Source organism: Puntigrus tetrazona, chromosome 13, assembly GCF_018831695.1.
Source record: "Puntigrus tetrazona isolate hp1 chromosome 13, ASM1883169v1, whole genome shotgun sequence".
Taxonomy (NCBI): Eukaryota; Metazoa; Chordata; class Actinopteri; order Cypriniformes; family Cyprinidae; genus Puntigrus; species Puntigrus tetrazona.
The window spans coordinates 14,351,176-14,370,127 of record NC_056711.1 but is presented as its reverse complement, the minus strand read 5'-3'; the positions used below and the strand labels follow the sequence as shown (position 1 = coordinate 14,370,127).

General features: G+C 36.5%; 1 protein-coding gene across 5 annotated transcripts; it reads right to left on the bottom strand.

Moving 5' to 3' along the window:
- Positions 1–570: 570 nt before the first annotated feature.
- On the bottom strand, positions 571–16,013 carry frmd6 (FERM domain containing 6). Of its 5 annotated transcripts, none has more exons than XM_043255622.1 (15): positions 15,645–16,013; positions 9,039–9,348; positions 8,720–8,810; positions 8,305–8,384; positions 8,140–8,216; positions 7,135–7,321; positions 6,052–6,207; positions 5,889–5,954; positions 5,720–5,788; positions 5,424–5,598; positions 4,601–4,909; positions 4,284–4,406; positions 3,493–3,584; positions 3,213–3,276; positions 2,884–3,077 (listed from the first exon to the last, which is right to left on the bottom strand). In XM_043255622.1, the coding sequence occupies exons 2-15, from the start codon at positions 9,135–9,137 to the stop codon at positions 3,019–3,021; spliced, it is 1,647 nt and encodes a 548-aa protein (XP_043111557.1). In that variant the 5' UTR covers positions 9,138–9,348; positions 15,645–16,013; the 3' UTR covers positions 2,884–3,018. The 5 variants fall into 5 exon arrangements, 4 of the variants coding, with proteins under 4 accessions (XP_043111554.1, XP_043111556.1, XP_043111555.1 ...); XR_006252357.1 differs by having other exon boundaries at positions 2,993–3,077; positions 3,213–3,304; positions 15,645–16,012; XM_043255619.1 differs by lacking the exon at positions 3,213–3,276 and having other exon boundaries at positions 571–3,077; positions 15,645–16,010.
- Positions 16,014–18,952: the final 2,939 nt, after the last annotated feature.

Sequence of the window (18,952 nt, the reverse complement as noted above, 5' to 3'; positions counted from 1 at the left end):
AGACACATACTCATTGGCTTGAATTTCTATTACGCAAACTCCATCTTACAAAATATTATATATTATTGCTTTATAATTTTTCCAGATTTTATTGCGTTTTTTTTTTCTATCAAGGCTGTATGAGCCAACATTTTGAGCTACAATTGTAATATACATATTAAAAAAATGTTATACAATTTGTATTGTGTGTGTGTGTGTGTGTATATATATATATATATATATATATATATATATATATATATATATATATATATATATATATATATATATATATATATACACACACACATGAAATATAACGTATTGAACTAAGGTTTTTTTTTATAGTTCTATTACTTCCATTTTAATAAAAAAAATACTGTGGAGGAAAAAAGTAATGTAAACTCCAGGTCAAAAACACTTTGGAGAAAGAAAAAAAAAAAAAAAAAAAAAAAAAAAAACTGTTGTAATCCATATTAATTATTGTGTTACTCATGAACACCAGGAAAGAATGACTCATGGGATTATCTGGAGCACTTATATAGTTACATTTCATTTTAAAGTACAGCAGAAAAAATAACATGAGACAGCTTTAATTACAAATGAAGGTACCTTTTATTGCAAACATTTTGAGGACTTTGGCACCTGCAAGGCACAGAATACACTGTAATGAGTGAGCAAATGAGTCGAATGGGTCTGCAAAAGAACTGGGGAAAAATTGTCACATAGGAAATTCCTTTCACAGAAAGGACAAAGTCTAGCTGCAGACACAAAGGGTTAACAGTACATCGAGCCCATTTATGATTGGTTGCACGCAGAACCAATGCAAGTGTTCAGTCATCATGAACTCCAACAGAAACCAAAATTATTATAAGACGACTTGGCCATTTCAAATTCATTGCTGCTTTTCAAAGGGGCAGAAAGGTGAATGTGATGACAGGAAGGACTCGATAGGTACTACACTAATGTTCAGCAGAACGCACAAAGTCATGACACGGAGATCCACATGCACATGAGCTCTTAAGTGCTGTTCATCCAAACTGCCCATGCAAAAAAAAAAAAAAAAAAAAAAAAAAAAAAAAGGGAGCCATTAATTAGAAGTGTGTTTATCTGAACTGATTCTTCATCTTTAGTGTCGGCCTTCCTTTAAACTCTTTTTTTGTTTAAATGGAAGAATTGCATGTTGTAACCTTTACATAAGGTTTCTAATACTGTCTCCCATTAACAGCTTAATACTGACAGGCAACACACCATTAAAACACACACACACACATAGCTGTCTTTCTTTACAAAACTACATAAAGAAATAAACTTCCAGTTTGACAAATAAACAAAATCATCAGATGTATGAAGAAAATGGGAAACTCTAAAAAGGAAGGTCTATGGAAGACAGATTTTTTCCCCCCTTGATCAGCAACAGTATTTGCTGTGTGCAAAAGTCTTTAAATCAAGAGCCTCGGTGGCCTGAAATCCCATCAGCCGTTCATCCTGCGGGGCGGCACACCCGGCACTGAGCCCTCTGATTATGATGCTCACATGATTCAGTTACCACAATCCCAAAAAGCTCATTAGGTTTAGTGTTATTCTTGGAGTCAAGACTGGGGCGCTTCCTTGGAGATGAGAGTGGAAGTAAACAGGGGTGCAGAAACTTCAGTTTTATGTTCTGAGAACCTGCATAGTGAATTCAAGGCACTGAGGGTTTACTAAGGGTAGCGAGCACACAAACACACACACACACACACTTTAGGAAACTTTGGTAAGGCAGATTTTTTTCTAGATTTTAGTATTTTGGCATTAGGATATTGCAGATTTTCTTGCTTATTTTGGATACACATGCATACACGTACTAAATGACCTTAAAGGGATAGTTCACATAAAAATGAAAAATTCTGTCATTTACTTCAGGCTGCTGTTTTTTCTCTGTATAACAAAAATAAATGGTAACCAGGTCTGTCAAACTTCTATAAAATGACAAAGAGCAACATAAAAGCAGCACCATCCAGTCATAAAAGCTATTATATGCCTTAAGATGATTTTAAATATAGACCTTAGCCGGGATATGATGCCATACATTTCATATAATTAAATAGATTCACCCAAAACATGAAAATTGTGTCATTAAATCAGTCTCATGTAAATTTAAAACCTGTATGACTGAATCACAAAAGATATTTTAAAGAATGTTGGCAACTAAACAGTTCTGGTTACCATTGTCTTCCATTATATGGGCAAAAATACAATGGAAATAAATTGAAACCAAAACTGTTTGATTGTCAGTATTCTTCACGATATATTCAGCAGAAGAAAAATGCATACAAGTTTAAAAACAACATTAGTGTAAATACATGACAGCATTTTCTTTTTTTGAGTAGACGTAAGTGAGACTTACATTCTTCATAAAATGGCACACTTTTAAAGTTTAAAGTTCCTAGATCATTTAGAATTATAACTCACAACTTTCAAGTGTCTGTCTTCGTAAAGTGTTTTTGGATGTTATTAAACAAGTACAGTACATTGAACACTCTGTACTTTTATCCGTTGCAACCTCGTTTTCATTCCTGCCAAAAGAAAAAAAAATGTCTCTACCCTGACTAAGGTCTATAGCACAGATCATTTATTACTTTTATGACCCTTCTTTTCATTTATTGTAACAGCATAGAAAAGTGCAACCAGCAGGGTTATCAGAATTATTTTTTGTAAATAACAGAATTTCTGTTTTTCGTTTACTATCCTTTTAATTTGTTCTGGGGCTCATTTCAATACTCTCTGCCTTAAACCACAAACTCTGGTTCAGCTTCGGTGGTCAAATGTTCTGTGGTCAGATCTTCCCTGTCCAGATCCAGAGAAAAATACTTGCTGGTTCTCTTGATGGGAAACGCATGCTGGTTTTTCAGGATGCCAGTGCACTGATCTGCAAGTCCCTGGTACCCACAGCCGACCGTGTCCCCGAGGTCTGGCTCGCAGCCAAATGTATAGCTATGTGCGGTGTCCTGGCACAGTTCCGCCCACTCTTGACAGTTCCTCTGGAAAAGTCGAACATCATCCAGTGATTGGCTGTGGCGGTCTGTGGAGCTCTGGCCCTTCCTGCCCATCGCCGTCTAATAAAACGAAGACAATAAAATGCACATCAGCATTTAGGTAACGAAAGAGCCACATAAAAACACAGAAATCACAGACTACACTAACTCTCAACTAACCCTAAAATCTCAGAGAGCGTTTAGCTGTACACTCACATGAATTCACAGATGAGAAACGACAGTGCTGTTGGGTGTAGGGTAAGGCTGCCCTAAACAAATACTGTTAAGAGGAAGTGGGGTTACCAGCACTGTTAAAAAGAGATTACAGGATTACTCAACAGAACGATGCAGCTCAAAATGCAAAGTGGATGTCCTTGGACTTCAGTAGTTGAGACAGTGTCATTTAACACCTTTAACCTGTTGTGTATAAACGTGTGTGTGTGTGTGTGTGTGTGTGTGTGTGTGTGTGTGTGTGTGTGTGTGCATTTAGGTGCACCTGGGGAAGACATTCAATGCTCTGGCCCCTCATTCTCACAATCGTTTCTGATGAGCTGGATGTGGACGAACTCACTTCCTTCACCACTAACCCTGAAATGCACAAACACGGACAACACATGCATCATTAGCAATCATTTTCTCTTGTCAGAAATTTGAAGTTCACTAGGGTCAACAATTCAAACTCAATCACACTTAAGACAAATGGATTCTCATACTTTCTTTAGTTTTTCCAATGATTATTTCTATGACTCTTTCATGACATTTCCATCCATTCATGATTTTATAAAGCACCCAAAAAGTCAATAAAATGCCATGGCTTTCTGGAAATTATCAATCTCCAATGACTTTTCCAGGCCTGAAAATCTTCAAAATTTGACTGGCAAAGCGACTTAAAAAGATGCACTAAAAGGTCAAACTACTACTGCCTGCCTCTAGTGATGACACAGCTTGAATTTATCCACCCGTCAGCAACAGGTGCATTTGATACACCTAAGACTTTTAGAAATCATTATAATATGCTGATTTGGAGCTCAAAAAAACATTTATTCTTATTAGTTTTGGGGGAGAAAACAACTGTGCTACCTAATATATTGTATGGAAACCATGATACATTTTTTTACAAAATAAAATAGGAAGTAAAAAAAAAAACCTGCATTCAAACAGATCAGAACTTTTAAGCAACATTATAAATGTCTTACCCGTCACCGCTGATCAATTTAATGCATCCTAAAATTCTTAAGAATGGTAGTTGTAATGTAATGCAATGTAATGTAATATGATTGTACATACCGGAGCATCCGTTGTTCTGTGCTGACAGCATGTCCTCTGTGATGTGAATACACAGTTCCTGGTTGAGATCTAAATCGTGAAGATCTTCACAACTTTTCGGATCATCAACCAACATCTCAATCTCTGAAGAAACACAAACACACAGAGACTCTAAGTGCTGAAACTGCTACTGCTTCAGTACTAAGATTAGTGCAAATGACATTTGCTCAGTGCACCCATTTTATCATACAGCATTTATTATTGATAGTGTTATCACTAATGTAATGAGCCTGTGAGTTACAAATACTCGCTGTGAGAAAAGAGTCATCTATTCATACCATCCTCATCCAGGCAGTGCTCCTTGCTGCTGCTCTCGATGCCAGACGTGTGTGTGCTGGCATGGCTGGTGTTGGAAGACGAGTGTGTTCTCAGTGGTCGGTGGGGTGTGTTGGTAGGTGTTCGGAAACTGTCAGTATCGACGCCGGATGTGCGGGAGCTGCCATGACTCGTGGTGGAGTGTCGTGAAAAGGGATTGGGTCGTGACGTGCTGCCTGCACTGCTGCCGCTGGCACGTGAACGCTGCTCTAAATGATCCACGTCTGCCTCCAGAGCATCGCTGATATATGACTCCCTATACTGCTTCTTTTCTGAGAACACACACAGTTTCATAAATGTCAACCATATGTTCTGGGTCCTTTGTAAAACAAAACAATAACACTTCCATGACAACACAGCTAAAGAAAAAAGAGAGAGAAAAAAAAAAAAAAGGTATTCTGCCGAGTATGTGCACGTTTGTCAAGTCATTTAAATTGTTAATATTTCATCTAATGAATTACACACTTTAAAAAAACACTGTAGAAACTATTTTCGGTCGGAATTACTAGTAATTTCACAAATAATTACAAAATAAATGTCAAATAACATTGAATTAAATGTGAAATGTTGAGGTAATGAGGATTTTCTTGCAAAATGAATAATCATTACAGTGTTTAAATTTTTTTTGTGTGTATATACCATTAAACTTTTTTTTTTTTTTTTACCTTGCTTGATTTAAAAGGTCGACTTGTCTGTCTATAAATTACAAATTGTATTTAAATTTCAATTACTAGCTTAAGATATTTTCCCATTTCAGCTAATTTATTATGCGTATTCTCAAGATACCTTCATTTTCCTCCAGTCGTCGAACCTGTTTTAGCACTGGCTGTAGGTTCATATACAATCTGTGGCTGTTGCTGAGCAGCTGCAGGAGGTGTCGTGAGCGCAGGGGACAGCCTGTGTAGTAGATGAGCTTCCTGGCTGAAGGTAAACCATCAGGAAGAATCTCAAACCTCTTCCCCTGTGGGCAGAAAATGAGTCAGTGGTTGATTCCTCTGAAAAGTGTAAACACTGTGACCCTAATGAGACAGAATTATGTACTACACCTTTAAATCAAACTAATAAAACACTGTAATACTGACCACAAACACCAGTTTCCCCACATTGGTCCAGGGAAAATCATACAAGAGTTGCCTGACAGTTCCCACATTCTAAAAAAATAAATAAATAAATAATAAAATGTTACTATCTCTACATAAAGATACACTGTATAAGAGCTGTGTAACCTCTTTAAGTGTTCAAAAAACATACCTGAAAAATCTGAATCCCACGTAAGGTCAGTCCCAGAGTTAAAGAAGCATCCAGCTCTTTCTTATCCTGAACCACCCACAAAAAAAATTAACATTGAAAAATCACATAAAAAGAAATCTGTCTGACACATGCACACACATACATTCAATAGTTCTTCTCTGACCTTGTAGAGGCGGTAATAATGGACAGTCACGTCATCCAACAGTGCTGCTTCCTTTATATATTTCAGCTGGGCCTCTGATGCTGTAAGAGCAAACTGCTCTTTGTGCATGTTTGGGATATGACGGAGAATATAGTCACATCCTCTCTTCGCTATTACCTAGAAAAGATAGAACCAGAACAATAATAAAACACCTCTTTACTAATAAATTTACCAGTTATTCTTATTAATTAAAATGAATAAAAAGTTAAAGAACAGTATTTATTAACTATTTTGTAACCAGGTACACAAAAGTTACAGCACCATTTTTTTAAGAATTTATTTTATTTTATTATTTTATTTAATTAATTTATTAAGCAAGGATATGTTCAATTGATAAAATGTAATGGTAAATTTGTACTGTTAGAAAAAAAGGAATTATATTTGGAATAAATGCTGTTCTTTTTAACATTTCATTCATCAAAGAAAAAAGTTCCAAAAAATATTATTTTCAATTGTACAAATATTTTACAATTAAAATGTTTTACATTTGTGAGATACATTTTCCCAGTGCACTCATTGACAGGTGTGGAAAAAATGCTAATGTTAAACCGCTGCTGATCAAGCAACTAAAAACTGGAAAAGCAATAATACAGATATACAGCCGTTATAATCCTAGTCGTCAGCCTTGTCTTGTGATGTCCCTGAATGCTTAACATTAATAAAAACACAAAAATCCTCATCAGAGTGCTGTCAGGACTGTAATCTCTCAGAGTTCAACAGTGTGGTCTATCTCTGACTGCAGCATCCTGCAGTAAAGCAGTGTCTCACACCATGTGAATCCAGATGAGAGCACAGCTCAGCAGGCATAAAGCTAATGCACCCAAGATTCCTTTAAAAGCTTTCGACTATTTTTAACCCCAATCCCCTACATACACTGATGAACAAAGCATCTTTTTTACAATGGGTTCTGTTAAATTCAAGGACGGCACAGTGTGGCCTATAAACCACACACAGAGCGCGGTTGAAGAAAATGCACTTTTAACAGGTTTGATCAGCATAATGATTTGCCAGGAAGCTGTTTAATGGGGTGCTGAGCAGACTTACCCAGGAGGGAAAATACGCTTCCGGATGGAAATAGGCACCAAAGTGTTTGTTCCGTTTGAAGTTTCCCAGGTCAGCCTGCAGCGCAAATGCAGCCATAAGGAAATAAGCCTCTTCTCTCTGGATGCACTGAGACTGCAGTACCTGCTTCCGCAAATGCCAATAGTAATAATACCGTGCCATGCGATCGCTAAAAGACAGACAAAGAACATATTCATTCCTGAAAATGATTAAAGACAGTAAAAACAAGTAATATGTAAAAATAAATAATAATACAATTAAAAAACATTTTCAACAGAATCATTTTTTTGTGTTGGCAAATCAGAATTTTCAGCAGTCATTACTTCAGTTACATGATCTTTCAGAAATCATTTTAAGATGGTGATTTGGTGCTCAAGGAACATTTAATTATTCTCAATCACTGGTGTGAATTGGCACTAGATTCACAATTCTATTTTATTGCGATTAGCATGTCAATGATTCAATTCAATTAAATATGCATCACGACTATATCAAAGTTCTTTTGAGCATTTTTATTCAATTTTATATGAGCAGGCCACCTTCTAAAATAATTTGTGTTATATTATTATATTAATATATAATTCATTATTCATTGTTACAAAACATACAGGGGGAAAAGACAATTACAAGTGAAAAAGCAAAGAAAAAAGCCAAGCTCAGTTTTTGAAATAGAGAGTGCAATTTTAATGCTTGTGTGACAAACACATATGCAAATATGGTCATAGGTTATAATAGATTATGGTTTATTACGCGATGCACCGATTAATTTTGACACCCCAATTCTCTATGTAGAAAACTGTTATGCTGCTTTATATTTTTATGGAAACAGTGATACTTGCTTAAATACTGAATTAATGAATGAAAAAAAAGAATATTTTCAGGAAAAAGATGTGTGTATATCACTTTTGATCAATGATTTTAAATGAATTTAATCTTACTGAAACCCCAAAACATCTCAGTGATAGTGTGGATGTGTGTGCGTCTCACCTGATAAGTCTGCCATTTTCAACATAATACTGTGCTCGGAAGTGAACAATCATAGGAGGTCCAAACTGGTCAATTCCCTGCAGTAGCCAAAAATACAGTGAAAATGTGCAAAAAAAGTTTTGTTTTGTTTTTTTTAAGACGAAATGAACTCTGTGTGTATAATACCTTGCTGGCTTCCCGTTTCCACTCTTTTGGACAATATTTAGACAGTTTCTGTCCCAGTTCCATGTATATGTGTTCATTGTCTAGGAAAAACAGCACAATTCATGTTTGTGTGTGTATATTATATTCAAAAATATATTCAGAGCAGGCTGTATATTATCCCAATAAAAGCATGGTTATTTAATAGTTTGGTTAAGATATGGACACAAGACTGATATTTGAATTAAAATCTTGAGACTTCCGATGCCTGGGATAATCAATAGTGTGCGCAATATGTGAACACAGAGCTGACGAATCAGAATCAAGTACAGAGAGCAATGTAAACTATGTTATGTTGTTTTTCAATAAACAAGTCAGTGTAAAAAAAAAAAAGTCGTTTTAGCCCATTTGTATGTGTGCCAGTGTTTTTGTGCCTTACTCTGAATAACACTGAGACCGAACAGGTGACAGTCCTTCAACCTGAGCAGATCACAGACCTGCACCAACAACTCCTGACACACAGTCTTAACCTGAAAGAAAAGAACAGATGCATTAGTGAGAGAAAGTACATACTGCACAATTTTCAGCAGTGGGGAATGGGAAACTATTTTCACTTATCAGTGGGAATGTTTTGTATCATTTTGCACTCTGAAACATTTGCTTCTCAAACTCTTACCAAACTGTAAAAAAATTTTTTTATATATTATCTTTCCAATGCAAGCCCACAACATCCAAGCAGGACCCAAAAATTTACTCACACTGACTATAACGTTGAGAGTTTCATCATTCGGGAGAAACACGCACACACACCGGCGGTCCTGCATCGTCTTGTTATTGTGGAAGGTCAGTTTGCTCATGTTTGAGAGGCTGCAGCCTGTAGATTTGTGCCCCTCACTGGAGCTCCACCCCCGAGTACCTCCCAGTCACGATGGGATCAGATAACTCATACACACACTTTCAGGCCCCTATGATATGAGAAATTTAACCTAACTGTTTCAAACCAGCAGTTTCTCTTGGACCAACACACAATCACACCACACAAACACACTGCAGCCCCAGCGCCCGATTCTGAAAAAGAGAGAAAAGACAAAAAAAAAACTAGAAAACAATCCTGTTGCACAAGTATAATACATTGGATTTTGTAGGGAACACGAGAACAGCAGCACTGAATTTGAAAGTCAAACAAGAAAAGCTGTACAAACACACATTCCTTGCACTGCATTTATATTTAGGTTGAAAATATGGTGCACTACAAATTTATCACTTATTTCTGAAATTTGTTTTGTCATTTGCTGCATCCTTACATAAAGGATAATGTACCTTCAGTCAGTTGTTACTGCAAAATACAGCTTATATAAACATTATAATTATTGTGTACACTTTATCCACAAAAACAGTACACTATCCTACTTACTACAAGGCTGGTTTTCAAATAAACAACAAATGTCTTGAAAACTTAATGTAAGCTGAAATCAATTTCTATTCGTTTTTAAATGTAATTAATGAATTTGTTTGATTAATGTTAAGCACATACAAATAAAAGCAGTACATAGCAATACAGAAAACACTCTGCATAACATGACAAGCAATACAACAAAATTAATTTGAATATTATTCATCTGCAAGCTACGTTACTTTCTGCTGATGACTGAATAGCATGTTTAACATGCTCTCATCCAACTGCAAAAGTACAAAAACTAATGTCAGGGTTAAACATTATCTCTGTGATTCTAGATATTTTTGGGACACAACATCTGCTTGCACAGACATGAAACACTAACAGACCGCTCTCTGCTTCTATCAGTATTTGTAATATGAGCAGAGGACAGAAACAAAGCGAGAAAGAAAATAACGGTGAAATATTACCATGATTTATGTCTTTGATCTCTTATCACAACTTAATATCTTAAATGACAACAAATATGGCATATCTAATACACACATAAACAAACACTCTCTCAAATTTAAAGGAATATTCCAGGTTACCAACCTAACCTAATGCACCACAAGTGTGTACCATGCAAACGATTAATCTTGCCAGACAATTTCCTCAGTGTATATCAAAATTGATTTTAGTTTTAGCAAAGCAAAGCATAGTTAACCACAGTATTTAAACTATTTTCTTCAAAACCTATTTTCCCTACTGACATTAATTGATAATAAAATATTCCTTGTGGTTTTTTGGACCACTGCTATGTTATTTTCTCAGCTCGCTTGGTTGGTCATTATTAAAGCTTGTTCTATTGTAACGTTAAAATAAATTATTTGCGCAAGTATACAAAAAAAAATGTCAGGCAAATGCAAAATGGAGTAGTAAGAAACCTTTGCATGATCGAGACACAGAAACAAGAGGAAAATGTGCAGCAGTCAGGAGAATTCCACCCAACATCTGCTTCTCATTCCAACAATAGAGGCCTTTGATTCTCACACATACACACATACACACTCTGCTACACGTATTACAGATGTGTGACGTTCAGATGCATACATCAGATGACAATGACGTGGATTTTGGCTTTTCATGTTATGGTTAGGAGTTCATAAGGGATTGACTTTAAGGATTCTAGAAACTGGCCTTGCCTACATTAGTTAAAAGGCAAACATCCCAAAGAGGCTCAATAACAGCTCTAAAATCATATAATCTATGACGCAATTTTTTTTTAATTACTTAAAAAGTCATTTTAAGCTTGTACTGAGCAGGATGAAACAGAACGGAAGAGAGGATTGCATGAATCTGCATTTGTCAGGATGTGTGACGTTATGTGTGACGTTATACGTGGCATTTCTTTGCTGAAAACATGGTGAAACTTCCCGGATAATTTTAGAGATGAAAACAACCCACACGAATATAAAGTCCTAGTCTCAGACAGTTATCATCTGCTACAGTATGCTATGCCTGTCATCCATGTCATCCTGCTACCGCCTCGTTTTGCCTTCAGGGATCAAATCTTACCTTATCTGAAAAGACGACTGCCGAAAGTGCTGGGGTTTAGTTTTTACGAGCCATCTTACATCATCCACATGCGCGTTCACTTCTCAGAATGAAAACATCTAAAATCCACGCAGGCAGAAAAGCCTTCCAGCAAAGTTGAGGAAAAAGTGCTAAGAATGTTCCAGTAAAAAAAAAAAAACTAAAAAAACTAGTAAGCAAACATGGAAGTACGAGAGGTAAGGAAATGCCACTGATAGGTGGAATCTGCATGTCCAGACCTGCTCAGACACTGCTGGTCCACAGTTATTTAGTGTGATTGTTATCCCAGACACATTCCCCATTTCACACGCACTGAACTGTTTCTTTATTCCGCAGTTGAAGACACAACTATGGGAGTAGATTATCTGAACATATCTGTACACCTGTTATTAAATCCATTGTATTAATTTCTTAGCTCATTGAAGAAAGCAGATATGTTCTCCTTACACAAAAGATACGGAAGAGCCTTTGGCAAAGGAGGGTTTGAAGTCCAAAATAAAAGAACGTAACGAAGGATGAAAAGAAAAGAATCTGGAGCATATAAAACAGGTGTAAACAGTTCAGCTAGAGGTCATTTGATACACTTACATTTCTTGCCAGCTATAATACAGCTTATCAGTAACAATAATATTAGCATAGTAGTATTTTAAGCAAACATCAGGAAAAATAATAATAGGTTTTTTTTTATTACATTAAAGGAAAATAAGAAGGTTAAATGAACCAGAGGGAGTCAAAATATTGTTTAAATGTTAACTATTCATAGGAAAACACACACACACACAAACTTATACACAGAGGACATCAGAAGGACGTGATGTGCTCAAAATGTCAGTGAGTTTGGGCTAATTCAGCTGTGGTCAGGATGGAGTAAACACATAGATGAATTTTAATATCATGACCTAATTTCACGTTAAACCATTTTTTGACCACACCTGTATGAATAATTACTAAAAAGATCATAGAGTAATTTTTGTCTTTGAACGTTTGCTTTGAAGTGTTAAAGTTTAAATTAAAAAGACAATAAAAGAGACAATATATGATTACATTATTATTATTCTAGGGGACATAATTATTCTGTCAGATACAATAGCAGATGGCAAATCTATATCGACATGTACACTACAAAAGTCTGAGATAAGATTCTAAAGAACATTAATACTTTTATTCAGAAATGATGCATTATGATAAACAGTAACAAAGAAATGTATAATGTTTAAAAATATATGTAATTTTTTTATTATATTATTCTGACCTTTATTCATTAAATCATGGGGGGAAAAAAACTCAAATAATTATTTCTGTAAGTTATTTAAAAATTTTAATTCCACAAGTTTTGGAATTATTCTCAATTATTCCACAAATTAACACAATATGGTTAACATTGATTTTATTTTATTAAAAAAAAAAAAAAAAAAAAAAGTTCAACTGTGGTCCATGCCATGAGCACGTAACACTGTGTGATGAACCGTTTCTGAGTATATGCATCATAAGATTACCTTGATTTATAAACATATTTCAAAGGATTAAGATGGTTTAACAAAAGGGCTGCTGGCTAAATCTGTACCACTGTTCAAGACACTGAACACAAAGTAACGTCTTTAATTTACAATTAATCATTATTCATTATTCATACAGCATCTTTACTGTTATTCTGAGTAACCCAAGCTCAATCAAGTCAACTTTGTACTAACTAAAATATTTTACAGTACTTCCATCCATTTGATATGTAATTGTTTGGCAACAAACTCTGACATACTAATGCACAAGGGTCATTGTAACACAGCTGTTGGAGAGGCAAATAATAAAGGCAACACAAAGAACTACATACAAACCACATTAAAAGGACTAGGGCGCTGCACACGCAATAACAACAAATCTACAAACAATAGCCGCCTCAGCTTAACTTACCCGAGCGAGCCGGTAAACTAATCCATCTCTACCACTCCTACACTGCCACCGAGATGGCCAATCAGAACTCAAGCTTTCTTTTAAAATGTTAAAGAGTGACCAAAAGCACATGTCATGCGAGAGATACGGTTTCTTTAAAGACGCAGCATGTTTACGAAGAGAGGGATCATGAACATGCTCAAGCAGGTGCACAAGGAAGTTCATAACTGATAAAGTTTGCATCACTGATTGTTATTGTGGTGACAACAGCCAGTTTGGAAAAATGACGATCAGAGAAGGACACACACACACACACAACACTAAAAATCTAGCAATACATGAATTTCAATGTCTTTCTCAACAGCATTGACTAGGCCTGGGTTATCAGTCCAGATTCGTAATCATGAAACATTCTTTAAAGGGACATTTCCAAGTTAGCATAATCAGATGAGCCATTTACCCCAGGATCACGTAGATGGGTTAGGCCAGAGACGGCGGAGGAATCTTTACTCTCTCTGGAGAAATCTTTTTTTGAACATCTATTCTAGCTGCCTTCAGGCAAATAAGACTTCACGAACACACCCACAAACATGCGCACACACACACACACACACAAACACAAACACGAAGAGCAGCTCAGCAAAGAAAACATCCTGAGGTTAAAAAAAAAAGAAAAGGAAAGGAAAGGAAACAAAAGGAGAGTAGAAAATGCTTCCTGGCACCAAATCACCACAAACAAACACACAAAGCAAATTTAACACTATGCCCAGCAAAACTAGACCTCATTATACTTCAGGCATGACATGAGAACACACACAGGATGTGACTACAGATCGACTCAGGCAAACCTGCATCAAAGCAAACACACTGACAAATCTTCAATGACAAAGTCGATTTGACACGTATGACTGGAGGGATGGAATTCTACTCTGGGTAGAAATCACAAACACTTTTAAGATTCAAATGATAAAATTAAAAAAACAACTTATAACGAGATTGTTGAATATATTAATTATTCCAGTCCAAATTTGAGGTTGTCAAAAGAGCAAAACTAAACTAAAGGTTAGAAAATACAAATGACTAAAAACTGTTACTAATAAACTCTACATTTATTTTATCTCTTAACATGTTATTATTGAGGGGCCGATGAAACTATCCCCCTACTGGTAACAAACAGAAAGACGGTATTAACTGCACCAGAGACCTACACTTCAACCTTACACATTAAAGATTTTCAGTGCTTAGAGAAAATCACTGTAACACAAGAGAGGATAAACGTGAGAGGCTTAAACACCGGTCGGTGTAGAGTTGCACTGGGCTAATATTAAACCCGCCCTGACCGCAAAGAGGAAATTGTGAACATTCCTGAATCCTAAAGAGACCAAAAGAGAGAGAGAGAGAGACAATAAGAATGAATCTTTTCCGATTCATGTCATGTTGTGATGCAATTAATCTGCATGTTCTGTTGAGATTGACATTTCCTGAGGGTTTGGGCTCCCTTATGCTGTCCATCTAAAAATTCGTGAATAAATTAATGTCAGTTATCCAGCACAGTAAACATACTATTTATATTGGAGTCAATTTTAACACATTCTCCGAATACAAATAAATTTACACAAACTGTGTACACCAACCACACAAATGTAGTAATCATGTTTAAAATATATCTCCCAAATATCAAACTGGCATAATATTGTCATAGCAGTTTTGCGAAGAATGTTTCACTAAACATAAAATTTTGTTTATAGTAGTTCTCACAAAACTCTTTATCAGTACCCAATATTTTAATATTATGAATGTTTATGAGATGTTAAAAAAGCCTCTTAAAGAAGTAAACATGCCTACGATGCTCTAACATATCCAGATGGGCAGCACATCAGGTTTTGAGACACATCCAATGGGTCTTATTACAGCAGACCTTAACTTGGACAAACCCCACATAACCCTCAGGGTTATGTAGGCCATTGAGCTGACTGGGTGCTATAAACCAACCAAAGTACCAACACATTAACGTTACTCCAAAAATAGCCAGGCAATGCCACATTATGGTCTAGAAGTAGTTTTACGACCTAAACATGGATTTAAGCAGTACAAACTCACCATGGCAAAGAAAGTTTCCGCCAAAATCGTCGTAATATAAAACTTACCACGATGAAACGATGTTAGAAGCTCTCAGAATTTTTCCTCTTCGTTGCGAAACGTCTCGTAACGTGGTGACTAACGACAAGTGACCAAAGTTTTACTACAGTAAAATTAACTGTAGCAACTGGCTCCTTAATGGAAACTATCGTTACCATGGTAAATTTGCAAGGCAGAAAGCAAACACACTGCTGTGTTTTGGTCAAGCTCCATCGGATAGCGTGCGCGCGCGCGCGTATGCGTGATTCTGCGGGCCAAGCGCTGCCACGTAGAATAAGTTATTTGGGAAAATCAAGGAGACTAAACCCTCTCTAAACCCTGGCAACCTTTACAAACGAAATACTAAAGGTAAAACACCAAAACTCACCTTCTCGGTGACGGTAATGCCGCGTATTCCCAAAGTATCCCCAAACACACCTTCTTCCATGTAACTCTCGCTTTGATTCCTCTACCGCGCTCGCCAGCCTAGCACATAATCCCGAGCTGCGAACTCAACCCCATCGGGCTCCCCAACTCTCACAAATCACTATACATGTGGAGGGAATTTCCCAAACGTCTGTAGGAGGGGTGACGAACTCCAAAGGAATCGACCGGAAACGCGTCTGCTTCACGGCGCCTCTTTCCCTCAATTTCTAGCAGCAACGCAGCGGCTGTGCTATCTTTGTGCGGTCGAGGTGTTTACATTTAACCAAGCGTGGACAAAAGACCACCCCTCTGCAGCTGACGTTGGTAGTGTCCACGGCTGCTCAGCATACCTTTCCCTCAGCCTGCAGGAGAACCGACGAATCCCGATACTAAAGCGAGGGATTGCGTTATGAATATTAACGAAGTCCTGCAGACGTTGCCTAGTAACCCTCCTGCAGCGTCGAGTCACGTAGCTAACTTAATATTCATGAACCAAGCCTTGTCCACCGCAGGATTCCCTGATTCGCCGTCGTTCTAGCGCCCTTTGCGTTGCAGCCAATCACGTACGCGTATTAGAAAAACGCAACGTTACGTGATTAATATTCATTAGCCGAGCCCTCGCCCTAGTAGCCTGCTGAGAACCAGAGCTGTTTTGCGCATGTAGCCTACTAGAAATTCGGAAAACTGCAAATGAGGCGGGAGTGGAATTGAATCACCGAGCATATTGCCAAATCATCGATATACACATCAAACTAAGCGCCATATTTGTTAACTTTGTTATCACTCTTTTGATTTTTTTAAGCTTTAAAATGCCTAAATTGTGCAGACATACTTATGAAACACTTATGAATTTGCTTGAGGACTGGAGGAGGGGAGATCTCCTCAGAGCATTTGATTGGTCAAAAACCTGCCCAGAGCAGGATGAGTCATCAATACTTTGGTTTGTTTTCTAGAAGAGAAAAATATATATATATTTATGCTCGCCTACAAAAAGTGAATTTGTCAACGTTTAGCTTAGGAGGATTAGAATCATGACATAAAGGCCGCGAGCAGAGTTTAGGGTGGAGGAATTACGGTTTCTTTTTCTAAACTGTTTGGTCTGGGATTGCACAGGTTCATTGTTTACCCTTGTGTTAATATACACTTTTGCTAAGTGAGAAGGTGCGAAGGGGAAACAAATTGAGGAGAACAAATTGAGACGGTTTCGGGTCATGACCCTGTGTGAGATTCTCAGGAGTGTGAGAACACACAGACTCATTGATGGAGTGAGTGTTTGTCCTCATTCTAGCTGTGTGAACGCGAGGCCCAAACGTGTTGTTATGAGATTCCTCATGATGAGTCCTTGATGTTAACACAATCACCCAGGGCACTGCACTTTAGTAACAGAAAAGAACAAGAAGAGCCAAGTAAAGTCAAAAAAATATTTTTTGTTCATTTAAATACGGGCAAAATAAAATTAATTATCACTTAAAAAACTGAAGAGAAATATTATTTGAAATCACAAAAGTTAAAGTTGTACTTAATAAAACTAAATCTAAACAAATATATTATATGCAAATATAGAAACTGTCATGCAAGTAAAAAGTGAACAACTGACAGAATTTTTATAAATGAAGTCTATGTGGGGCAGGCCATTCCGAAGCGCTTTAAGCAGAGGTTTTTGTTAAAGTGCATTAAATTATCCATGGAAAAATGTGCGTAAGTTGGCTTTGAATATCTTTTAACAGTGTGTCTACTGTTTTGGGTGGATTAATGTCTGAATATGAGTTACAGATATAGCTCCTGTGGTTTTCCTTAGCATAAACAGTCACTTTATAGTATCTTTGTACATATGAAAGAGCTGCCTTTACAAGGTCAAGACAGGAGTTCAAAGGAGTTTGACTTAACTTTGCACAGACAAGATTAAAAATGATGTAATCATTTTAGTCTAAGGTAAACATGTAACCTTAAACAGAGTGAATTTTATCCTCTGTCCAGTGCTTTTCTCCATAGACTTCCATTGTAAGTGGATTGCAAAAAACAGGATTATTTTGTTTGTTTGATTTTACATTAATATTTGTCTTTAGCTAACATAATCCATGACATTCTTTGTTTTTGCATATTAGGATCTCTAAGACAAGCAGGATGAGGCAGCTGACTGCATGTTGATTTTCGGCAACATATAGTTACTGTTTATCATCGTCATGTTCTGATGTTAAAGAGATCTGATATCAAGGAGCTTCTGTTTTATATCACACTGTCTCTTTTGATGTGTCTCAGTCTAATTTTTAAAGAATGAAGAGCTTGGCCTGGGTAACACAAAATCAGGTATAATGGAAAAAGTGGGTTGATTTTGTAGTTTATGTTGCAGGGGGAAATAGAGAAGATTTAAGTAAATATTTGGTCCTGTTTGGGTTTCTGTGGAGAGTCCAGAGTCCAGAGACATTACATGCTTCTTATTTAGTTTCACTGAAGACAAAGCGTAGTCGTACATGAAGGTCAAAAACCTGCACTTTCAGAAATAAAGGTACAAAAGCTGTTTCAAAAGGTACATGCTTGTACCTAAAGGGTCCATTTTGGTACCTTAAAGGAACAGATTAGTACTTAAAGTGTACATATTTGAACTTAAGTGTGTTAAGACATGTGTCTGGTTTTGGTCACGTGGTCCACACATGTTTTGTGTATTAATATTTTTAAAATAAACATATTTGCTTCTGTTAAAATCTTTTAATTTAGTGTCATCATTAATAATTTACATCTGTAATTTCCACTACCTCTGACTGTGCAGGTGTAATGCTCTTTTTATCATTTCCCCCCTGTAATATCCATAATCCTTTAAGTCACGCTGTTGTTGGTAAAGATCAAGCAGATCAGCTTTTCTGTAATACACAAAACAGCTTTTTATTTTTTATGTTAAACTGCTTAAAGACGCCCATCGTCCGTCTACCATAAAAGATTAAACGCTATGTGTATGTGTGACCTGAATTCCTGTGCGTTTGTATCATCCCTGATGAGCTGGATAAAAGCAGGCTTCTGTTCTTTAGGGATTCTGACTCATATTTGTACCTGTTTGTGTGGACAGAAATGGCTTTAATCAGAATTCTCTGGTCCAGATTATTGATTGATTTGTTTTCAGATTATTAAATAAACTGAAGTCATATATTTATCATGATGATTAATGATTTTGTCAGGAATGATAATGTGTGAACAGAAATGTCTTTTCAGGCTTGGGTTTCAAGTTTTGTTTTTTTTTGTCAGTAATGTAAACTCGTTTTCTGAATAAAATTGCAC